A 24,902-nucleotide genomic window follows, 5' to 3' on the forward strand; every position below is an offset into this window, starting at 1 on the left:
GGGTCTGCTCCCGCCGCCCGGGGCAACCGGTGAGGCACGGCTCGGAGCCGCTTCGCTGCTCGTCGAGGGGCCGCGGGCCTGCCGAGCTCCTTGCCGGAGCTGCCCGGTGCCGCTGGGCCCGGGTGCGGGAAGGGACTTCCCCGCTGAGGGACACCCTCTCCCGTGACAGTTAGTGACAGTTTGGTAGCTGTCAGCGTTCTCCGTCTCGTCCCCCCCGCCGGTCGTTATCATTCGTTATCAGTTCGGCGATACGGCGTCTGAAGCAGCACCGGGGCCGGCCCGTTGAGGGCGAGATCGTACTCGGACCTGCCAGCCCCTCTCTCAGGGATGGGGAAGGGGCCCACCGGGCTCCGGGAGGTAACAGTGACCGGGCTGAACACAGCGGGGTACAGAGAAACTTAAATCCCAGCTTGTTCCGTGTGCAGTTCCCAGAGCTGAGCTGGACTTAGGATATCTGTGTTTATGCTTTTCAGCTCCACGGGCACGCTTCAGTAGCCAGTCTAGGTGAAGGGAGCACTGGGAACTTTGCCAGTCCGGCCCCTTAGCCTCTTTCCCTGCCGAGATCCCTGTGGATCGAGGGGTTCGGACTCCTTTTGCACCAGTATATTGTCACCGCCTAACTCCTTACTGTAAGGCTGGGGATCAAAGTCCTTTTGGCTCAAGCCGAGTGAAGTTTGGAGCAGTTTTAAAATGCTGAGCAGGGCAGCCGGGGTGGTTTTGTGGGGGTTTGTCCCTGCGTGAACATCTTGTGCTGTGTTGGGGTTGCTCCCATGAGGCAGGGAGTGGCTGGATTTTCACAGAGGGTGTGAGAGATTGAAAGGTGGATGACACACTTAAAGTAACAGCAACAAAAAAAAGTCATCTGAGAGCATAATTTGGTTCTTTCTTAAGTCCTGGGCTGCCGTGGTCTGTGGGCAGGGGCTGGTGCTGGATTACCTGAGGGGGGTGTTACAGGCAGAGTTCAAATCAGGTTCTGTAGGCTGAGTGGAGCCCCGATGAGTCCCCTTGCTGGGAATCAGTGGCACTGCCCAGCTTTGGAAAAAGTCTGGAGTTATGGAGATGGTGATTTCAACCCAGTATTGACACAACTTCTCTTGCTTGGTTTCATAGTTGTGAAGCTGTTTTCAAAGTGCTGCTTTGTTTTAGCAGCTCCCTGTGCCAGGCCCCTGGCATCTGCACTGAGTTTCCCAGCTACCTGGGAGCCTTTTGAGGCCAGTGACTGACCAGCGTGGAAGGACAAGGTGTTTCCAGGAACAGTGTCTCACCCAGGAATTGGATGGGTTGGCTGTCTGGGCATGGTTACACAAGTGTTTTGCAGAGGGGAGGATTAGGAAGAGAATTATAACTCAGTGGGGTGCTTTGCTGATGAAAACTGAACCAACAGACAATAGAAGGGGAGAACAGGATATAAAATCAGTTGTCCCAATTCAGGAATGGCTTTACACAACAAACTCTCATTCTAAGCTTGAAGATAGTCTGTGAATCTGGTGGTGTTAATTTTGTTTTGTAGTCTAGAAGAGTCTTTCTCAGCCCCCTCCTTCCCCTCTTGATGTTTGTTATATATTTCATAGATTCATAGAATGGTTTGGGTTGGAAGGGTCCATAAAGATATCTAGTTCCAAGCCCCTTGCCATGGGCATGGACACCTCCCTCTAGACCACATTGCTCAAGGCCTCATCCAATCCAGCCTTGAACACCTCTGGGGAGGGGGCATCCACAACCTCTCTGGGCAACGTGTTCCAGTGTCTCACCACCCTCACTGTCAAGAATTTCTTCCTAAGATCTAGTCTAAATCTGCCGTTCTCAAGCTTCAATCCATAATCCCCAATTATGTTGTTTTGGCTTTTTTTTCCTGATGCTGGAGTGCCTGTGGCCCAAAACTAGACCTGTAACTGGTGCTTGTGAAACCCTTTTAAAGCACTGTCAGTAACAAATCAGGTACAAAATGCATGGGATGGTTTGAAGTTTATTAAGCTTAGTTTTAATCTGTGGTTGACGAAACACAGAGCATGTAGAAGCTGATCGCCTCTGTTTCTGAGGAGATTGTGGATGTTTTGGCTAATCCTCCTGTTCTTATTTGAATTCCAGGTCAAACAGTACAAAGCAGTTTTTAGATGTTTCTTGTGATTCCATTTGAAAGCGCAGTGACGAGTCACATGTGGATGGTGAGACACAGGCTGCTCATTCATGGAGAGGTGCTACTCCCAGCTGGGTGGCCATTGCTACAGGCAGTAGTTAAGGATTTGATGTGGCCAAACAAAACTGTAGCTTAAGGTCTGTAGTGACGTTGGAGAGGGAACATGAACCTTCCAGCTGAAGTGGATTGGGAGCTCTGTGGGCAGAGACCTGAAGCCTCGTGGCCATTGGGTTTCAGAGGTTTTAAGTAGCGGCTGCAATTTCCCTTGCCGGATTACAGCACCAAGCAGCACTGGTTGTTTCCAGGTGGCTGTGTGCTGTCATCACTGTTAAGGATCATTTCTTCTCCTAGGCTCATTAGTTAGCAACCTGCACTCTTTAGGAAACAACTGCTAGAGATGAAATGTCTTCATTGCAAGGAAAATGCACATTGAAACTGTGAAGATTTATGTCTTCAGTTGTGGATGCCTCATCTCCAGGAATGGGGCCTCAACCACCTCATCCCTGGAAGTGTTTAAGATCAGGCTGGATAGGGCTTTGAGCAGTCTGGTCTAGTGGGAGGTGTCCCTGCCCCCATGGCAAGGGGTTGGAGGTTGATAATCTTTAAGGTCCCTTCCATCTCAAGCTATTCTGTGTGATCTGTTCTAGCTGCCATGGTTCTTCCCCAATTCAAAAGCTGCCTTATGGCTTTCCTATTTTCTGTTCATGAGGCTCTTAGATCATATTGCCCCACCCTTTCCTCTGGAGGAAATTAACTCATGGTTAATTAGCTTTGTGCTAATTATATGCCTGAATGTTTAGGGTTATGCATGAATTGTGACTCAACACTTAGGTGGCTCTGAAGAAGCTTGTGGCTTTTGGGTCAGTGCTTGCTCTCTGGAATACCCAGGTGGAGTTTCAGCTGCAATGTTTGTGGTTTTTGGAGACCATAACCCAATCCCATCCTTCCACCCCTTCAGTTTAGATGCACTTTCTAGTCCACTTTGTAAATTCATCTTTAGTAACACAAGTTGTGTGCAATTTTAGGTGGGACTTGCTACTTAACTCTCTTGATCTGATGTGAGGTGTACAATTTAGGCACCAGGAATCTATAAACCAGCAACTGTCACTGTGAGTCTAGAGACCTCTCCCCAGTTTCAGTTCTTTTCCTGCTGTAAAAGTCCAATGCCAGGGGATGGCCATTAATAACCAGCCAGTTGCAGTGGGTGATACTGTATGAGACGTTGTGAACACTCTTTGGAGCACTTTGATCTGTTTTTTTATTAATGAGAAGAATTAATGCAGTTTGTTCATTTAGTGCTGTGAAGCCTTCAGCTTGAAAAGCCAAATCACGTTCACTTCAGTCCATTGCAAAGATGGGTGTAGGTTATTGCCAGGAGTTGTGCCAGGTTGGTTTTTGTTGTTTTTTTTTTTTTTTTTTTTTATTTCAGGGAGTAAAGTAAAGAGATGAGAGAGAAGAATAAACCACACAAACCAAAATCAACCCAAACCAAACGTAGAAGGAGGCTTTCAGGTGTCAGGAGACTTTGTTGTTGTTGTTGTTTGTAGCTGAAAGTGTAGAAGCTGAAACAGGCTTCCCACCAGTCAAACGCAGTCTCATGCTTTTGTCAGCCTGCCTGTTTTGAGGCTGTTAGGTGAAGTCTTTTCCTGTTCCTAGACACATGTAGTGAATTTTGGTACTCATCTTGAAACTCCTATAAACGGTCTTACAAAGCCACTGCTTTCGTTTTCCAAAGTTGGCATGCAGGGTTGTTTAGCAACTGTTTTCATAGCTCCTAATAATTATAAATGGACTTGCAGTTACCTCTTAGTAAAGATGTCTACAGATTGATTCAGTGAGGCCCTTTCGACTCAACTTTGATATGTGAGCTTTTTCAACCAGCTCTTCCATCAGAGGTGACCTGAGCAATCCAAGACTAATAAATAGTTGATGAAAAAGTCAGTATCTTGTGGTTGGGGCAGTGATGCAATCTGCATTGATAATGAAGGTATTGCTTGCCTCAGTCCCTGGGAAGTGAGGAAGGTTACACGTTGGAAAGGAACAAGAAAAACAAGCCGGTGGTGTCTGAACTCATGACAAAATCTGTCCTGCTCCATAAGCTTCATTTCACTCACAGTGCTTCTCCTGAAGCCAAAGCTGTGTCTGCAGTCTTTGGAAACCCTGATGGGTTATGAAAATGATCTTGGGCTTACTGCTGCAAAGAAGCTGTTACATAAGTGTAGTCTCTTTCATATGTGCGTTATATCAGCCCTGGTGACAGATCCTCTTTTGATGCAAGGAGGCCCTTTTCCTTCCCACATAAAAGCCAGGCCTGCACTTGCTCTTTGCAGTGCCTGTGATACCTGCTTGATAAGGTTACTGTGAATTTTCCCAGCTATTCTGTATTCTGGTCTATGTGAAAATCAGAATATAGTCCTTTGGTGTTGGTGAGAGCTTGGAGTGTGACACAAAAGGTACAATGTCCTGCAGCAGGACTTGCTGCTGCTTCAGTCCTCATTGTGGGATACTGACAAAAAAATGGCCTAAGAGTTTCTGGGCTTATAATTGGAGGAGACAGAGCTTTTTGGAAACTTACTGTTGTGCTTTCTATAACTGACCAGTGTATCAAGAGCTCGTGTCTGATCATCAGGTGTTGGCAAACTTCTGAGCTCTCTTTTTATCCCCTGGTTTTAATTGTGAACTTGGACACAAAAAACTGATTCTGAAGGTTTTGTCTTCAGTCCCATGGGAATGGGAGAAAAAAAACCCACCCAAAAACATTAACATAGTATCTGGTTGCCTAATTCAGTGTCAGTACAGTCTGTTTAGTTCTGCACTGATGTTGGCAAGCTTCACTGTCCTGTTTTAGCAGCAGTCAGGATGCCAGAGGTTGGATGTGCAGCCTGATGTACTCAGATCTAGAGCCCTACAGGAATGTAGGTATCTAAGATGGGATTTGAGCAAGCTGTTGCTGCCTGTGCTCTGGTGACTGCTGTAGGTGGTGTTCCAGTGTCTGTAGCTGTTTCCCAGTGATGTGTAGGGAATTAAGGTTGTAGATTCCAGTCTGCATATGTTGTCTGAAGACAGATACTTTGGTGGGATCCCTTTGTAGTTAGAAGCATTCTGCTTTACCCTGGACATCTGGAATAGAGTGGAAGGATGTAGCCATGGGCAGCTGAGACTGTAGCTGTGGAGTCAGCGTGCTGCCAGGCTGGGAATGCCTGGGAATGCACGTGGCAGGAGGACAAGGAGCTCTTTGGTGTCCATACAACCTAGTCCTCTGTTAACCACGCTACAAATACTCTGATTGCCAGCAATGGGACAGCTTTGCATGTTGTGATTGTCCAGAATAAATCCACTTTTGCAGCCATGATGTTACAGCACGTTAGCAGTGGTCTTCTAAGGAACCACACATCCCGTGTGGCAGGTGGAGTTTGAAGCTGATGATCATGGAAGGGCTTTGGATGGTTGCCATTTTTCCATTTCAGAGGAAAATGGGGAAGGAAGAAGTTTTTCCTGGCGAATAATTAACAAGGGGAAAGAGATTTAATATATTCATAACTAAGTCTAGGAGCCTGTTCTCTGTTGAAACTTTTCAAAGAGATGCTGCTAATTAACATAGGTGTTAACCTTGATGAGGTCTAGTACAGAAATGCTTAAAAGAAGATTCTGTATTCTGGTATTGGAGAGGAAATAAGTAAGAAAGTGGCATTTCTGCTCTCCCTGATGCTATTCACAGCAGAACTATCTGAAGCACCTTCTGAGCAAAGCAATATATGAGAGACTTTAAATTGCAGGTGTTTTCTCCTGGTGCTTCTTGAAGCTGTTAGGAAGTGTTTTCATTGGAATACAGGAGATGTGAAAAGTGTGTTTGGTACAGTGCACCTCTCCAAGTTGTACTAGTTAATTTTATTTTTGATCTTCTGGTACAAGATTGTCCTTCCTGATTAGAATTTTTTTTTTTTTTTAAATGGAAGTTTGTAACCTTCCTTACTATTATTCTCTGCATTTCTCCTTGGTCAGGCAGCACAAATGCTGCTCACAATTGCCCACCTCTCTGACCCCAGGAAAACAACAAATTTGTTCTTTCTTTTGGATTATGTTCCCAGAAGGGAGCTTTGAACAGGTCATGGATTTGGGACATGAAAGAAAATAAGAGGTCTGCCCATGTAAAATAAGTGGTGAGACTGAAAATCCAGTGAGGAAGCCTGTCTTTGAATAAAGAGTGATAGACTTAAGCTGGAATAGGAAGGAGACAGAGAAAGAAAAAATCATCTTGGACACTCTGAAGTCCCAAAAATACATATTTAGGAATGGAAAGATCATAAAGTGCATAGATTTAGTTGCAGAAAGTTGTCTCGAGGTGGATTTTTCATACTCCATTTATTAAAACTTGTTGAGTTGTTCATTAAAATGTAAATGCTGAGCTGCACAAATTGGCTGTGAAACTTTTTTTCCCCACTGGCTGTGTGTGTTTAAGGGCAGCAGAAGGGCTCTGCTTCAAGTGCAGCATGTGATTTCTTCATATTGATTCAGGGTGACCTCTTTTGTCCCTGCATCTGAAACTGATGTAACTGCAATCGAAAAATACTTGAAGGGGAGGAAGCAGAACAAAACTTGCTGTCTGGTGGCTTTGCAGCTGTTTTCAAACCTCTCCTGAAAGAACGTAGAAAAAGGAATTTTGCTACAAAGAGACCTGCAAGGAAAGCTGCTGAACTTGGACACAAAACAGAACCTTATTTTTAGTGCTGATGTACACAGAGCGGGATGCCAAAGGTAATTGCACTGCTGCTATGTGGCTAAAGCTCTGCATACAGAAAGCTAATTTTTGGGTCTTTATCTAGAGATGGTGAAAGTGCACAAGGGGCAGAGAAACTCAGCCTGCTGTTGAGCTTTCAGAAAGACAGATGCTGATGTGGGGTAGGAGCAAGGTTGTGTTGTTTCATTCTGCTCCTTTAGTCTCCAAAACCTCTTTGAGTGTCTGAGCATTGCACTTTTTGAATAAGAACAACAGACACCCAAATGCATGAGATTGGCCTCCAGGCTGCACTTGCAAAACTGCTGTAGCTTGCTCAGTGGTAGCAGATGATAGGATCAGGGATGGTATTTCCTTGGGTGATAGGGATGGGTGTAAGATTTCTCTGATGTGTTATGAAAATGTTTTTCTCTCTTGTGTCTTTGTGGCTCCCTTGTGGTTTACAATGAAAATGTTCAGACTGCTCAGCCATACCTTTACATTTAATGCATGCTGAGTTCTTTTTCTAGGACAGGCACCTGCAATAGGAGTCTCTGCACAAAATGCTGCTGCTGCTGCTTCTGGTTTTAGGAAGCAATCTTCAAAGTGGATCAGGAGGAACTGCGGAGTTTCCAGCTTTTGCTTCCCTGTTCTTTGCAGAATTGGTGATAAAGGTCATCTCTGAGAATGGGGCTGTGTTTCCAAATACTGCCAGCAGGCAATTGCTGGCCCAGGCTGTGCAGCTGACAAACATTTGATGTTCAGTTTCTATTCTGCTGGCTGGATTTGTCAGTCAGCAGCATTGTGTTCTGCTTTAGTCAACATAAAGACCTTACTGGAGGAATCAGAAAATGAAGGTAGTACAGAAACCAGATTTCTGTGAGGGCAGTGTACTGATTTTCCTCTCTTAGTCTGTCCATATGGGAATGAAGTAAAGCTCTCTTAAATACCTAAGATCTACTTGTTCCTTTTATTTTGCTTTGCAGAAACACGTCGATGCCTTTTTAACTGTCAGACATCTCTGTAGGAAAGAAGAGAGCATTCAGCTGCCCTCTGCCCTCTGTAAATGAGAAAAGGGTATTTATCAATGATGCCATTAAGAAACTGATTCCTTTAGTATCCAGCTCTTTACAAGCTGCTAAGGTGCTTGCTCAGTTTATGCAAAGGTCATTGTCTGACAGGGGACAACTCTCTGACAGTGCTGAGGGTTGCTGGAAGAAAAAGGGGCTGGATTTTGGTGACCCACACCTGCTTTCCAGTGCCTTGCTTTGGTAGTTCTAGTGTCTGTGTATGTCAATATTGCAAACCAAATGTCAATATTTTAATATGCAGACCTTAAGCTTGCTCATGCAGGTAATCCTGTGCTGCTTTTCTCCAAAAATGAATCCAGGATTAGAACAAAGCAGTTGAAATGTCTTTGGGAGCAAGCTGGCATGTGGGATGGTTTCTGTCAAGCAAGAAAAGAAAGGGGAAGGCTGGATGGGTGGAAGACAGACTCTGCACAGTGGTGGTGTGGGCATGAGAACCCATCTTGTTGTTGCTGTCACTATATATAAATTCTGTGGAGCTGTGCTGTATCCAGGTGCCCAACTTAACTCTGCAGTAACTTGAGTGCTGAAGGACGTGGAGATGCGTTTGGGAACAGGACAAGGGACAATGGTTTTAAACTAGAGAAGGGTAGATTTAGATTGGACATTAAGAAGAATATCTTTACTCTGAGGGTGGCAGAGAACTGGAGCAGTTTGCTCAGGGAGGTGGTGAAAGCCCCATCCCTGGAGACATTCAAAGTCAGGCTTGATGGGATGCTGAGCAACCTGATCTAGTCGGGGTTGTCTCTGCTTACTGCAGGGGAGTTGGAATAGATGACCTCTAGAGGTCCCTCCCAAGCAGTGGTTCTGTGATTCTGTGCACCTCATCCCTGTTGATGTACCTTACTGAGTTAGCTGTGATGCTTCACAGTGCTGGGAGATGTGTTCTTTGAGGCCTAAGATGAGCTACCTAAAGTCTCATCGCTGTGATTCTCTGCAGAGACATTCTTAGCCTCAATGCAAACCTCTTTGGTCTCTTACTCACTTTGCTTCCTCTGCTGGTGGTGATAACTTTCTGTATTTATTTTTCCTCCATTGCTTTGTGCCTCTACAACTGTTAGAACAATGTGTTGGTGAGATAAGATACTTTTGCCTTTTTCTTTCCTTGTGTGTATGGAGCTGTAGGACTGGTGCTGCTGGTCTGTGTTGCAGGCCAGCTGCCTGGCACCATGGGCAGGTCAAAGCTATGCAAACAGATGCTAATACTGCAGCTGACTTTCAGGGCTGTGTGGTTATATAACTCTGCCCTTCCTCCTGTGGCCTTTGTGTTGTTGCTTGGAAGCTATTAAATAATTAAAACAGGTGACTCCTTTCTAAAAGACAAGCCTTCAAAAGAAATTATTTCTAGCAGGCTGTTACATTTCTGTCTTTTAACTCTTTTTTTTTTTTCCCCTCTCTTTAAACAGGAGGAAAATGAGCCTGAAGTCTGAACGCAGAGGAATTCATGTTGATCAGTCAGAGCTCCTGTGCAAGAAGGGATGTGGTTACTATGGCAATCCAGCTTGGCAGGGATTTTGCTCCAAGTGCTGGAGAGAGGAATACCATAAGGCCAGGCAGAAACAGATTCAAGAGGATTGGGAGCTGGCAGAGCGGTAAAGAGCCTTCTATTTCTTCATCTTTTACACTAGGGTGACTTCACTAAATACTATTCCTGGCTCCTATTTCCTGGTCCTATTTGCTGTAGCTCAGTTTCATCATAAGTTTTCAAATTTGACCTTTCCAGCAAGAATGAAAATCTTCCTTTTGATGCAAAGATGAATATTTATGGCATTCTAATTTTAGAGGTTTCAAAAGAAAGTCTGTAAAGTAGCAGATGTAAGTGTGTCTTCCCCCCCTTCCAACCTCTCAACAAACACTTTGACCTAATTTGCATACTGGAGTCTGTAAGGGTGACAGTGACAATTTTGATTAAAATACCTCTGCCTCTGGAGACTGCAGTTATTGTCTTGAATATAGCCAGCAAAATGGGTTTTGATATTTCAGCTGCTGATTAAAAACTTGGTTTTAGTCTTGTCTCTGATCGTTCTTTGAACTGCAAGGTTATGTCCAAAAGCATCAAAGCTTTAGCTTTAAAACTTTAGGTTAGTTTTCTAAGCACATATTTTGTGTAAAACAGACTGGAAATCTATGCTTGAGTGAGAAAATATGAGCAGCTCCAACTGCTTTTTGTGCCAGTGGCAGGGACACCTCTTGACTAGACTTGGTTGCTCAAGGCCTCATCCAGCCTGGTCTTGAACACCCCCAGGGAGGAGGCATCCACAGCCTCTCTGGGCAACCTATTCCAGAGTCTCACCACCCTCATGCTGAAGAACATCTTCCTAAAATCCAGTCTAATCCTGCTCTCTCTCAGCTTCAAACCATTCCCCCTTGTCCTGTTGTTAAACACCCTTATGAAAAGTCCCTCTCCAGCTTTCCTGTAGGATCCCTTCAGGTATTGGAGGACAGCTCCAAGGTCCTCTGGAGTTGTCTCTTTTCCAGGCTGAACTCCCCCAGCTCCCTCAGCCTGTCCTCACAGCAGAGGTGCTCCAGCCCTTGGATCATCTTTGTGGCCTTCCTCTGGACTCAGTCCAACAGCTCTGTGTCCTTATGATGGGGACAGCAGAACTGGACACAGTATTCGAGGTGGGGGTCTCATAAGGGCAGTAGTGACACTCAGATTTTCTACCTACACTCACCTTGATGTATTGGTGCTATGTGCCAGAACTCTAGGAGCAAACTACAAATTGTCTGCCCTTGGGTGAACTTGAGTTACTTGGTGATACATTAACCAAGGCCAGTGGGGGTGGGAAAATAAAAGGCATTAAGTGCCCTGTTCACAGCAACTTGCCTGAAAAAATGACATCTGTGGAAGCACTCTGAACTTGAGTTGGGTCCAGGCTGATGGCTGTAGTTTGGAAGCCCTAAGTTTTTGGTATCTGCCTACCCTAGATCCTATTACCTCAGGCCTTGAGCTAGTCTGGTTTGAAAATTCTCTTTACTCTCTGACACTGGAACAAGTGAAACTGAAAACAAACAAAAAATCCCTCTCCAGCCTTCCTGTAGGATCTCTTCAGGTATTTTAGAGCAGCTATAAGGTCCCCTTGAACCTGTTTGGATTCTCCTGCATAGGAAGAGAAGTAGCTGTTGGAGGGTTAGTGTTTGACCTCCACTGCTGTGTAGGGGTAGTTTCAAAGATGCAAAAGCACCCATCAGTGATGCAGTGGAGTGGTTCATTCCTCCTTCATTCACTGACCATTTGTATGGTCATTGAACTACCACACCAAGTCTTTGACAATAAATTCTGTCATTGAACTACCACACCAAGTCTTTGACAATAAATTCTGCCATTGAACTACCACACCAAGACTTTGAAAATAAATTCTGCCATTGAACTACCACACCAAGACTTTGAAAATAAATTCTGTCATTGAACTACCACACCAAGACTTTGACAATAAATTCTGTCATTGAACTACCACACCAAGTCTTTGACAATAAATTCTGTCATTGAACTACCACACCAAGTCTTTGACAATAAATTCTGTCATTGAGCTACCACACCAAGACTTTGACAATAAATTCTGACAACATTGATGTATTCCCCAGAATATTTGTGAGCCTGTGACAGAGTATCTCACTTGCTCAGCTGCAAGCCATAGTATTTCTTTAGTACGATGGTAAAGCTTTGCCTGTGGTAACATGCTGTGAAACTCAGAACACAGTGCAGGGAGGAAGGCAGTGGACTTGATTATTAGAACTCTTCCCACAGTCCTTCCCCTCTATGTTTGAGGAACTGAGGCCTGAGACATGAGAGGAATGTGGCCATGATTACACTTCAGTCGTTTTGGCCTCACTATTTAATCCTCCCTGGGCAGCTTAAGCCTTCCATTATTTCCACCAGTGCAACATAGAAAGAGTGGATGTAATACAGTGAAGGGAGACGTGGTAGGAAGCAAGAAATGAGGATAGAGGAGAATTTGCATGTCAAATGAGTAATCAATTTACTCTACAGGAAATCAGCTTCTTTGTGCCCTACATTTTTCTAATTCCAGGCTTCAGCGTGAGGAGGAGGAAGCCTATGCCAGCAGTCAGAGCACCCAAGGGGCACAGTCCCTAACCTTTTCAAAATTTGAGGAGAAGAAAACCAATGAGAAAACAAGGAAGGTCACTACTGTGAAGAAGTTCTTCACTGCTTCTTCTAGAACAGGAGCCAAGAAGGGTAAATTTCTCCTTTGCTTTTAAGGGTTCTGCACAACACATGGAGTTGTGCTCCTGCTCGCTGGCAGGGCAGGGGAAACTGCAAAGTCCTTGTCTTGGGGTAAGCTAAAACATCAGTGTGCTACCAACATTGTTCTTGTACTCCATCCAAACTACAGCCTTGCACCAGCTACTAGGAAGAAAATGAACTCTTAGTCCAGCCAAGGGCAGCACAGGTGCACATTCTTGCTAGGTTCATGAGTCAACCATAGTGTGATACTGTGGTCTAGGACTTGAAGGGGAACTCTTCCTGAAGAAAGCAGGAAAAAGAAGGTGCAGGCTGTCAGTCACCTCAAACTGGTGTGCCTAAGTGTGATAGAAATGCTGATAGAAATAATCAGATCATGCTGCCATAATGCATCACTTCAGCAGCTTTAACAGAAAAATGGGAATGTGTAAATGAAAATAATGGTGAAAGGGAAGTTGTAGTCTTCATGGATATGTGGGCTGTGAATATCAAGTTTGTGGTTGGCTGAGTGTTTATTCTACAGCGTGTGTTACCAGTAGGAATGATTAATGGCACAGCAATAGCTTACATGGGCAAAAAAGCAGAGAATGCTAGACTGTGGAGGAGGCATTCCAGAAGACAAAAAGCAGCATTAATGTACCTCAGCCTTGCAGAGGGTTCATTTCCTTAAGAAGTTCTGATTTTTGTCTGGATTTCATCTTAGAATTTGTCTTGGTGCATGGGCAGCAGCTGGCTAAATGAGGCATTCACCTGTGTATTAAACCCATTTTTTTTTATGTTCATTCTTCTCACTTTCCATTTTCTCTTTTTTTTTGTTTGTTTTTTTTGGTTTCTTTTTATCCCATTCACCATCCCTGCTGACGTGCTCCTGCCCTCGGTGTCCTGCTTGCTTTTGCATTTATTTCAGTGGCTCAAGAGAAAATCGTTAAGCAAGGACAGCTTGGGAGGGAGCGAAATGCTGATAACATTCTCAGGGATTTGAAGGAAATTTTTACTCCCTCCTGGGAACTGGCTTCCCCTACTGAAGGTAATGCAGCACAGCTTGAGCAAGCTGTCTGCTTGATGTTAGCAGGCTTCTTTCTTAGCTGGGCTTTGCACAATACAAACTAGGGTTGTGCCTATTATAACTTGTGCTGTTGAGTATGAAGGTGATAAAAGCACTAAAAAGAAAATCTATCACCTTGCAGTGAACTTGAATCTGTAAAGCAATTGTTTGCATTTTGATAGGAGAGTATGGTAATAAAGCTGAAACTTCTTTGAGCTCTGCCTTAGTGTGGCATCTGAAGGATTATGCAGTTTTCAAACCCCAAGAATTTTGTAAGTACCTAGATGTTGCGTCATATTTTTATCAAAAAACAATTCCAGGTTGCCATTATAAATCTGATCATAAATTGAAACTACTTCAGTTTAATAGATCACACTCCATGACCTTTCTCATTCTCAAAATCAAGAATTTTGTTACATTAATCAAGAAGACAATCTCATAGCAAGAGAAGACAACACTGGTTTCATTTAAACCAGAAGGACACCAAAACCCTTGATGCAAACAGCTTTAGCATCTTGTCCTGTGCTACTTGTTTGCAATTCTGACATGTTCTGCTGACTAAAGGAACCTGCAGAGGGATCATTCCTTGTTTAGCCAATTCTATGAGGATGATGAATGGCTGTGTGTAGTAGAGCTAATGACAACACTATTTTGATATTCTTGGCTTGGACTGGGATCCATGACCATGGCACAACCATAGTGAATCACTGGAGTGTTGCTGTGACAACTAGAGGTTTTGTAGAATGCCTTGAGAAAGATTTCAATATGAAGAGTGTTTATTCTTTGTAGAGGTGAGCCCTTCTTAACTCTTTCCCTACTCTTCTCCATTTGGCATATCTCCTCTTTAAGTTGTTCAGATAGAATTTCTTTTCAGTAATCAGCTTCTTTTTAGATAGACTGGTTTTTTTTTTTTTGAAGTACATGAGAAAGCTAAAAATATTTTGTTGAAAGTACATTTGGTCCTGCATTGCTTAGTAATCAGTGCATATTGCACAGGTTCATTCTCCTTCAGTCAGGATTTCGACACAAAGCTGCAACACTGCTGAGTGACTACATGTTCTTAATGTGACTCATGGAAAAGACAGTTCACCCTAACATTTAGGGTTTTTTTAAATGCCTACATTAACAGTAATTTGCTTCAATTCTCTACATTTCTCTAGTGACTACCAAAAAAAATTACCTATTTTAAATCTGTGACTTAACTAAAAAAAAAAATAAAATTCATACGTTCCTTAAAGTCAGGTAGAAAAATTATGAACCTCATTCTTCTCTACAGTGAAGTCAGTGTTGAAATTATCATAGAATTGTCAGGGCTGAGAGGGACCTCAAGCATCATCTAGTTCCAACCCCCCTGCCATAGGCAGGGTCACCTCACTCTAGATCAGGTTGTGCAGAGGCACATCCAGCCTGGCCTTAAAAACCTCCAGGGATGAGGCTTCCACCACCTCCCTGGGCATCCTGTTCCAGTGTCTCACCACCTTCATGGGGAAGAGCTTTTTTCTGACATCCAGTCTGAATCTACCCACTTCTACTTTTGCTCCATTCCCCCCAGTCCTATCACTACCTCACATCCTAAAAAGTCCCTCCCCAGCTTTCTTGTAGCCCCCTTCAGATACTGGAGGGCCACACTAAGGTCTCCTGGGAGCCTTCTCTTCTCCAGACTGAACAGCCCCAACTCTCTCAGTCTGCGTCCATAGGAGAGGTGCTCCAGCCCTCTGCTCACCTGACCAACTAAAAGAATCTTTGGAATAAAGTCAATAATTGTGGAAAAAAGTATCTTGAAAGACTACACTTTTAGAAGTGGAGCTACTTTCCTGTTTATTATTGCAAGGCTGTGCTCTCCACTCACTTGCTATGTAATATTATATATGACCAATTTAAATCACCAATTTAAATCAAAGTAATGGTTACTGCTCAGCTGGAATACTGTCCAGACATTCTATTGTGAATCTAGGGTAGAGAGAAGACTTGGAGGAGTTTGCCTCTGGAAAAACTGTTCTTGTGTAACTAGAAAGGAGACTGATTGGTACTTTCTATCTTTTGCTGCAGCTGGAATTTAAATATTTGCCAAACCTTTTCCATTCTTATCATTTAAACACATAAATGTCATAATGGGAGCTGACCAAATTATTATCCAGAGAAGGTTATGCTGAAGTGGAGAGGCTTGTGCTTTGGTCAGATGATCAGTGTTGTTAGTTACTGGATCATACAGTTTTGAATTCACTGTAGTGCTCAATCTCTATAACAATAAACCAAAAAAAAAAAATCCCCCAATAGGCTACCTCAAGTCTACCTAAACCATACCCAACTTAAAGATACTAATCCTAGGTATTTCCTTTTCTTTTGGAGTTCTGCATGTATGCTGATTGGAACAAGGAGTGCTTTTGTTGTGCATGTTAGTGTTTTCAGGTTGGAAGATATGTTTGTATCACGTTGACCATGATTATTTCATGTTTTCTGTCTCTTTGCTGCTTGCTTTTCATCACATTCATTTACGTCATCTCTGTTCAATCCTTCATTTTGAACAGTGTTGGCTGGCAAGTTGAAAGGTGGGTGAACTAAACTTGGGTAGTGAAGGTGTTACTGGATCAGTACAATTAACTTGCAACACATACCTTGGAAAATCAGATGTGTTTGTGTGGAGAAAAAAAAAAACAAACAACAAACTGTGGTTGCAGCTCTATAAACTTGCATCCAGTGCTGTGTGCAGTCTGTGTTCCTGCCTCCTTCTTGAGTGCCAAGCAAATTCCTCCTTGAACAGGCATGGTGCTTCTGCTCTTCCTGAAACAAGAATGGCCAAGGTCTCATTTACACTGCAACTGTGATTCTGTGGCATCTGCTGCCTAGCAAAGAAGGGCTGCTGCATCTGCCCCATCCTCATGCTCCTGTTCCTTTCTTGTGCTGCTGCTCCTGTGACCTGGCAGGAAGCTGAAAAATAACCCCCACCAGAATTCTGACTAGGGCTGCCCTGAACTATGACTCCTTGAGCTAGTTCATGAGGCAGTTGAATGCTTGTGTTGGTGCAAGCAAAGGAGCAGGAATGTCAAAGTGAGGGAGGATGGAAAAGGGACCACTCCCTTATCTTAAACTGCTGCAGAATCCCATCTGGAAGCCTTGATCTTGTATGGTGATCTCTTAACCTGGGAATGAAAGTGTAAGAAACCCAACAGCAAAGCCATGTAACAGTAATCTGCTAACAGAAAAAGGCCATTAGTGTAAATGGGTCTGTGGCTATAAATGTTTCACTCCAGTGGAATACTGAGTTTCCTAGAGTTCTGTTTAATCATAGCCAACATTTCACTGGTAAAGCTTGGGAAATAAACGCTCATTCATCTGCACAGTTGGAAAAACAAACAAACAAACAAACAACAACCTGGAATTTTAAGATGTGTTAAATGCTTCCTGAATTCATGCAACAGTGTAAAAATGCTGATCTGATGTGCCCGCTCCTTCCCAGCAGAGATCCAAGAAGCCAAGGCTCCCAGCCCTTCCATAAACAGGCAGGCTAGCATCGAGACAGATCGAGTATCCAAGGAATTCATAGAGTTTCTCAAGACCTACCATAAGCCTGGACAAGATATCTATAAGCAATGTAAACTGTTTTTGGACACAATGAATCATAAAAGGGTGAGTTTTGCTTGCCTTTTATATAAATAAATTGGGGGAATTGAGGAGAGGTGGAGAAGTCCCTATGCAGAGGGACTTGGACAGGCTTGAGAGGTAGGCTCAAGCCAACCTCATGAAGTTCAACAAGGCCAAGTGCAAGGTCCTGCATCTGGGTTGGGGCAATCCCAAGCACAACACATCCAGGCTGGGTGAGGAGTGGCTCAAGAGCAGTCTTGAGGAGAAAGACTTGGGGGTAAAGAACTTATTCCTAGCATCCCATCTAAATCCATTCTTCTCTAATTGAAACCATTTTTATACCTTTTGTCTTAGATAGTTATTATCTTTATATAGTGTTACTTAGTTTTAAAATTATTTATATAATTTTAATCTTTCTAACTGTTTTAAGATGATGCAGTATCAACCCACATGGCCCCTTTCCTTTGGGGAAAAGGAATTTGGCTGAGGGTTATTTTAAATATGGAATAAGGTCTACATCTTCATTCTCCATGAAAAAAAATATCAATGTTCTTGAAATATTTGTGTGTTTGTAGTGCCACCTATGGTTGAAATGAGTCTGTATTCAGCACAGATTCTTTTTTTTTACCTTCCCTTTCCTTTTCTATTTAGTGTCTAGCTACTCAAATTATACCCTCAAATCAGACTGGAAATTTAAGGATGGAATCTTATATGACCTCCATTTTGAAAACATTCTGGGTTTTTTTCCTCTTTTAGAACTGATTCATTCTGAGCATAGAGTTTGTGAACAACAGGGTGGTGTTGTTATTGGTTCTAAACATCAAAGGTGCTGTAATTTCATCATCCCTTCACAGCTTGTGCTAAGTCAAAAAGAGTTCTTCCTCAAATCATACAGTTTGCTGCTACACATAAACCAGGCCTAAAATGCAGCACTGCCATCAGAGCTGAGATTGTGTTGAGGCTAATGGTCTATTTTTTTGCCTTAGAGAATTCAGAAACATAAGCTCTTTACTTTTTATTTTTTTTAATGCATGGTTTTATGCTGCCACTTAAGGGTGAAAAGTGGCTTAATTGGTGAAGTTAATTTTAATCCTTCAGACCTCTGTGATTGCTCTTTAGTAGCTCAGCAAGTCAATGCCCAAAAGGCAGCATTATTTCACAGATAACATTGGGAATGTGTTTCATAGTAACTTTATCATAATAAATCTTTACTCTAGATACTATTTCCAGTCAGGATTTATGTTCTTGGGTTTTTGATTTACTGTTTAGCACGCTGGATGATGCACAGCATATAGTGGAGTTCATTCTGTGTGTGTATTCACATTTTCATCAGTGGTAGTTGGGTTTTAGAACAATTTGGATCCGGTGAGGCCAGGCTGGATGAGGTCTTGAGCAACCTGGTCCAGTGGAAGGTGTTCCCGCTTATGCCAGCGGGGGTGGAACTAGATGAATTTTTTAAGGTCCTTTCCAACCCAAACCATTCTGTGATTCTATGAATCTATGTTTTAAAATTCAGATCCAAAATTGGGAGCAAGCATTCTGTTTAATAGGCCACATGATTTTGTCACTGTTAGTCAGGGATGTGTCTGGGGTAAACAGCATTTCCTCTGTCCAATTTCATTGCTAACATACATCTGTTCAGCAAATAAACTCAAGCCTTTCACATGTTAGAGCCAGTGTGTCTTGATTTCTCATACTTTAAAATATAATTTAGCCAACATAAACACCTCTGATGAGATATTTGCATTCTCAGACTGTTACTGCAGCTGGACACTTCCCTTAAACGAAACCAGAGGCATTGCTGCCATTTCATCCAGACATGCACACTTAAAGCAGTTTTCTTTTACAGGACTTGAGTATTGAGGAGCAATCTGAATGTGCCCAGGACTTCTATCAAAACGTAGCAGACAAATTACAGACACGTTGGAAAGGTACCAAGTTCCCCTTCCTTCATGTCTTACTGCTGAAAAAGTCATGATTTGAGGTGAAATCCTCTTGCATTTGCAAGTGGGATGGAAGCATTCCTAACCAGCTTTCAGAAATGTTGGCAGGAAATTCTAGTACCATGGTTAGAACTACTCCTAGCAGCACCAGTGCTATAAAGTTTTGCAGTCTTAATTAACTGGGGTTTTTTACAAGTTTTTCTTAAACTCTCAATTAAATGGGGTTCAGTTTCTTCAAACATTTCTTGTTTAAATTCAGCTTGTTTAAGACTGAAGTTGAAATGAGTAACCTCAACCCAATTAACAGAAGAAGCCCAGTGAGAGGGGAGTGTTTGTGTTGCAGACACTGCTTTTATGTGCCTGGTCTCTAAGTGGCATGGCTTAAAAGTACCCAGGGACTTTTTAAGGCATAAACAGGAACAGAGGACTTGGAAGACCTCACTGGATTTCTTCCCAAAGACTGTATTTTCAAGAAATACTCCTGCAAGCTACAAGCAGTTGAACCTGATTTGTGTTGAATGTGCTTCATTGTGAACCTCTGCATGTACTTTGGCAATCTCCCTGCAGTCTTCTCACCATTATGTTTTTATTTCTGCTGTAGAGAGTGAAAATGCTCCAAGTAGATCCATTTAATATTAACTCAGGTTGGCTGAAGTCAGTGGTACCCATTTGGTGATATTGGAACCAAACTGCATTCAATCTACAGAAGAGCCATGGAATACTTTTGCTGACTGTTTTGGGGGGTGGGATTTGTGCCTTTCAGTGCCCCCTGAAAAAGTGGAGAAGGCAATGGATCAGATTGAAAAGTACATCATGACTCGACAGTATAAATATGTCTTTTGCCCTGAAACAACTGATGATGAGAAGAAAGATCTTGCTGTCCAAAAGAGGATCAGGTAAGTCTTTAGAGGAAAAAGAGTTGTGTAATCACAGTCCTGTGTATGAGATCTGAAGTAAGACTGTTACAAATGTTATGCTATGCACACAAAAATAGCAAGCTTTTTACCCAGAAAGGGTTAAAAATCCCTTTATTTAAGAAACAGAAGGAATGAATAGAATGGAGAATGAAAACTTACTAGTTTGCTTTTGTTAAAATACAGAAAAAAAAAGATTTTTTATTTGTTTTGGGGGTGGTTTGGGGTTGGTTTGTTTGTTTGGTGTTTTTTTTTTTTTTTTTTTTTTTTTTTTTTTTTGTTCTGCAAATAAATTACCTCAGTGGAATAAACTAGCTTATGGCTGGACTCATGCCTCATTTACACAGAGCACTCCCTGTGCCTTGTGAATTCAAGAAGCAGCTCATGTCAGACACCTGATTGTTACTGGCACAGAGTAGCTCTAACATTTTGTATTTATTTTTCTTCTCTTGTCCTAGGGCTCTGCACTGGGTAACTCCCCAAATGCTGTGTGTTCCTGTCAATGAGGAGATCCCAGAAGTCTCTGATATGGTTGTGAAAGCAATTACAGGTTTGTGAGTGATGAGAGAGTGATTCTGCCTCTCTGCTCTGCTCTCATGAGACCCCACTGGAGTACAGCACCCAGTTCTGGTGTCCCTAGCATAAGAAGGACATCAGTCTGCTGGAGCAGGTCCAGAGGAGGCCATGATGATGATCAAAGGGCTGGAGAACCTCCCATATGGGAACAGGCTGAGAGGGCTTGGTCTGTTCAGTGTGGAGAAAAGAAAGCTCCAGGGAGACCACATAGCAGCCTTCCAGTACCTGAAGGGGCCTACAGGAAAGCTGGGGAGGGACTTTTAAGAAGAGCTTGTAGTGATAGGATGAGAGGGAATGGATTGAAGCTTGGGGAGGGCAGATTTAGACTGGAGATTAGCAAGAAATTCTTGACAGTGAGGGTGGTGAGACACTGCAACAGGTTGCCCAGGGATGTTGTGGATGCCCCCTCCCTGGAGGAGTCCAAAGTCAAGTTGGATGAGGCTTTCAGCAGCCTGGTCTAGTGGAAGGTGTCCTTGCCCATGGCAGGGGGGCTGGAACTAGATGGTGTTGAAGGTTCTCTGCAACCCAAACTATTTTATGAATCTATGATGATGAAGTTGACATTTACAGCTTTAAATTTCAGAAACAGTATTTTCTGTTGTCTTTAGAAGGGTCTTCAGGCTTTTAGATTTGCACTAGTCTTTGTGATGTTGGAGTGCTGCATCATCTGTGAAGTGGGAACAATCTTTCTGTCACAGAAGAGTTTAGACTTCCCTGATCTATTTGAAATACTTGGACTAAGCTAACAGGGGTTGGAACTAGGTGATCTCTAAGGTCCCTCCCAACATTCAGTGTCTCTTGAATAAACAGAATACTTCTGTGGGCCAGCAAGCAGCGCAGATAGAACTGATGCAACAACAACATTGCCCACTGAGTGTCCCACTCATTCAGGTGACTCATTAATGGCCTTTTAATGATTGGAGAACTTTTTTTTTTTTATTCTGCAGACATTATCGAGATGGATTCAAAGCGTGTCCCTCGTGATAAATTAGCATGCATCACCAAGTGCAGCAAGCATATATTTAATGCTATTAAAGTCACCAAAAATGAACCAGCTTCTGCTGATGACTTCCTTCCCACACTGATATACATTGTTTTGAAGGGCAACCCACCCCGGCTGCAGTCTAACATCCAGTACATAACACGCTTCTGTAATCCAAGCAGGTTAATGACAGGAGAAGATGGCTACTATTTTACCAACCTGGTAAGTGCAGCAACACTGCTGACATTTCATACAAGACTCTCTTTTCTTTTTTGGGTGGTAGATTTAGGTTAGACCTAAGGAAGAAGTTCTTTACAATGAGAGCAGTAAAATACTGTGACAGGTTGCCCAGGGATGTGTTTGAGGCCTCATCTCTGGAGATACTCAGGCTTGGTGTGGCCAGGGGCAGCCTGATCAGGTTGGAGGTGTCCCAGCTGATTGCAAGGGGGTTGGACAAGGTGACCATTGAGGGTCCCACCCAACCCAATGCAACCTGTAAGTCTGTGATGTAGGAATGTTCAGTGAAGGCAAGCACAGCATAACACAGAAGGAAAGTTAATCTTTGAATAATGGTTGAGCTTGCTTAGAATACTGCAAGATCTTTGCTTTGTCTCCTCTCTGCTTTCCAAACCAGACAGTGTTTTGCTTTCTTAATAATATGAAACCCTTTATGTGAACAGTCTACTGCTAAGACTTAGGTATATTTTTATTTTGTAGAGAGACAGGTCCTTTCTACTGCTAAAATCCTGAGTTTTTATTTGTGCAGGTGCTTACAGATGCAAAGTTCCCCATTTAAACCCATGAGAGAGTTTATCTCTTGAAGGCACTGCAGAACTAGGCCATTAATGTGTGGAGATAAACAGGTTTTATAAAGCTTCTGCAGGAGGCATTTATTGGTGTGCTTGTTTATAGTAGAAGGAATTATGATGAGGAACTTGGCTTCTCTGCATTTAATCATAAAGCAATTCTCAAGGGAAAATATGTGGTGGAATGAAATGTTAAAAATTCCTTTCAGTAGGAGGAGAGCATCCACAAGGTAAGATGATCATTTGACATTCTTTTAATCAGAAAATGAATGCAGAGCACAGCAGATCTCTGCTGATCAGATCATTGAATATTAATTTAACACTGTTGTCTAGCTGCCATGTTGTTTCCTCACCTCCCAAATGCAGTGACCCTGAGGTTTGTGATAGGTGTTACCCAAGGAGTCAGTAATGTCCAGCTGAAGTGGTGCCTCCCTGCATTGTTCTCCAGAGTTTTCAACTTCTTCAGTCTTCAGGGAAAGAGAGATGACCTGTCTGATGTACTTAGCTTCTTTAGGAGCAGCCTGTTAAATAAAATAATCAGATACTGGCATTAAATAAAATAATCAGATACTTCTCTGGTGGCAGGATGAAAACATAAACCACCTGCTTTGGTGGTTGGACTTGATCTCTGGAAGTCCCTTCCAACCTCTAACATTCTATGATTCTAAGTTCTGACTTGATTTCTTGCTTGTTCTGATGCTCTCTGTCTCTCTGTTTTGTTTGTAGTGCTGTGCTGTGGCCTTCATTGAAAAACTGGATGCTCAATCTTTAAATCTAAGCCAAGAAGATTTTGATCGTTTTATGACTGGTCAGACATCCCCAAAGAAGCAAGAACCTGAGAGTTTTTCACCTGATGTGTGCCTGGGTGTTAAGCAAATGTATAAAAACTTAGACCTCCTATCTCAGCTGAATGAGAGACAGGAAAGAATTGTCAGTGAAGCCAAGAAGCTGGAGAAAGACCTAATAGATTGGACTGATGGAATTACAAAGGAAGTCCAAGATATTGTTGAGAAATATCCGTTAGAAATCAAACCAAAAAATCAAGCCTTAGCAGCTATTGACTCTGAAAATGTGGAGAATGACAAGCTACCCCCACCACTGCAGCCTCAGGTTTATGCAGGGTAATTCTCAGTGTTAACTTTGAAAAGTGTCATTGTCCTCACCTAGTGCTATCTGCTACTTGGGAAGGGGAAGAGGCAATTTAAGGCTAAAATTCAGATGAGCTTAAATCAGTACCTTTTTAAAGGTTGGTTTGTTTTGGGTTTTGGTTTGTTTTCATTTTCTTAAGTGTATTTATTTTAGTCAAGTAGGTTTCTGTTAGGCTTTGGTGGGGTTTTTGAACTGAATTTAAATTTTCTACACAAACTGGTGTAATTTTTAAGCAACACTAGTCCATTGACATCTTTCCTGAAGGCTACCTTCTAGGCATGCACTTAACTTGGTTTTAGCAATTTCACCTGAACTCGAGTTCCAGCAGAAGCTCAAAAGGTAAAATGTTAGTTTCAGTTGATTCTGTAGCTGTAAAGATGAAATTATATAGTGTAAAATATGTAAAATTGTAAATAGGTTTCAACTCTAATGTCTCAGCTGTGCATGACACCTTGTGTGTGAGTGAAAATGATATCAAAAGTGTTCATTTCAGCACCTTTCAGTTAAAAAATCACCTTGCAGTATAAAGGCAGGTACACTCTTCATGCTTCCATAAGCTGGGTGGTATAATGATGAATTACAGTCAGAGGATACTGTGATGAGTGGAGAACTAAACATTCAGCTTGAAGTCTGCTCAGTAAAAAAAAAAAAAAAGTGCTATTTGAAACACATTTCTTCATGTAAACATTCTCTCTGCTTTGTCAGTTCACCTGATCACCTTCAGGGGTGCATAGAAGTGCTGATGTTACTGCATTTGAGGGGAATGTTGAGCCAGGCTTCAGAAATAGGAAGGAATATTTGTGTTTAAAAAAAGCATAATGTAGAATAAAAAGGGGAAGGGGAGGAGATATTTTAAGAGTTGCACCAAAAGTGGCTTTCTTTTCTGGTGTTGCCCAATAATTTCCATCCATGGGTTAGGTCTTGATTGCTTCTTTGACAATCCTGGTAGGTAAAGAAGTTCATATAATGAGAGGCTGCTTTTTAGAAGAAGGATGAGCTATTGCTCTGAGGAGAAAAATGCACTTTATTTTCATGAAACAGCAGCCTCCTGATCTTTAGTGACTCTCTTTAGCAAAAAGACTTACCTTGCTAAAGCACTGAACATCAAGATAAATGTGGCTTGATGTCACAGTGTTTCAAGAAGAACAGCTCACTCTGCAAAAAGTAACCTCTTAGAGTAGAACTTTTTTATGCCAGTGAAATGTTGGATATGTCATTTTTTTTTAAGTATCTTCCAGTGACTCCAGGCTGCCATCTCTTGTTTGTGTACCTGAGATATCAAACATAATGCTACTTAGCTTCAGCTACTTCTCTAAGCAATGTTAAATTCTTACCATCAAGGAGGGAAGTGCCTACCTCTTCATTCTGTTCCACTGCAACTTTAAATTTGCACTGCAATAATTTCAGACCACAACTGTGATTTGTCCCCTCCCCTTGTAATTTTTTTCATCCAGTGGGTTGAACCTTAGGAACTATGCACTCCTAGTGTTTCAGAGAACCGGTTTACCCCAAACTCCACTAATGAGGTGAAGCTAAATAGATCACAGGGAGCAGATTAATTAATTAATTATTGGTGTGTCACTGTGCCCAACTTGCTTAGGATCTGATCTGACCAGTGCTTACAGTAATAATACTGTAAAACCTTGACTTTCTTTCTAAACACTAGGTGCTAATTCTGATATCCAGGTACACAGGTTTTCCGGGGGGTGGGGAGGGAGAAGCAAACTTTGAACTCTTGTGTAAATTGCCATGTTTAAATAAA

At 42.5% G+C, this 24,902-nt stretch overlaps 1 protein-coding gene across 4 annotated transcripts; it reads left to right on the forward strand.

Annotated features, from left to right (window-relative positions):
- Nucleotides 1–24,902, forward strand: RABGEF1 (RAB guanine nucleotide exchange factor 1). Of its 4 annotated transcripts, XM_054394461.1 has the most exons (11): nt 1–29; nt 9,346–9,531; nt 11,971–12,137; nt 13,051–13,170; nt 15,717–15,737; nt 16,646–16,815; nt 18,620–18,701; nt 19,477–19,609; nt 20,086–20,177; nt 21,151–21,407; nt 22,718–24,902. In XM_054394461.1, the coding sequence occupies exons 2-11, from the start codon at nt 9,353–9,355 to the stop codon at nt 23,114–23,116; spliced, it is 1,620 nt and encodes a 539-aa protein (XP_054250436.1). In that variant the 5' UTR covers nt 1–29; nt 9,346–9,352; the 3' UTR covers nt 23,117–24,902. The 4 variants fall into 4 exon arrangements, with proteins under 4 accessions (XP_054250436.1, XP_054250437.1, XP_054250438.1 ...); XM_054394462.1 differs by lacking the exons at nt 13,051–13,170; nt 15,717–15,737; XM_054394463.1 differs by lacking the exons at nt 13,051–13,170; nt 15,717–15,737 and having other exon boundaries at nt 16,649–16,815.

Source organism: Indicator indicator, chromosome 30 (assembly GCF_027791375.1).
Source record: "Indicator indicator isolate 239-I01 chromosome 30, UM_Iind_1.1, whole genome shotgun sequence".
Classification (NCBI taxonomy): domain Eukaryota; kingdom Metazoa; phylum Chordata; class Aves; order Piciformes; family Indicatoridae; genus Indicator; species Indicator indicator.

Excerpts from the sequence above, each read along its gene's own strand:
- RABGEF1 (XM_054394461.1), top strand. The coding sequence starts at position 9,353 with ATGAGCCTGAAGTCTGAACGCAGAGGAATTCATGTTGATCAGTCAGAG. Across the intron at positions 12,138-13,050 it reads TAGAACAGGAGCCAAGAAGG|TGGCTCAAGAGAAAATCGTT; the intron begins GTAAATTTCTCC and ends CATTTATTTCAG. Across the intron at positions 16,816-18,619 it reads ACACAATGAATCATAAAAGG|GACTTGAGTATTGAGGAGCA; the intron begins GTGAGTTTTGCT and ends TTTCTTTTACAG.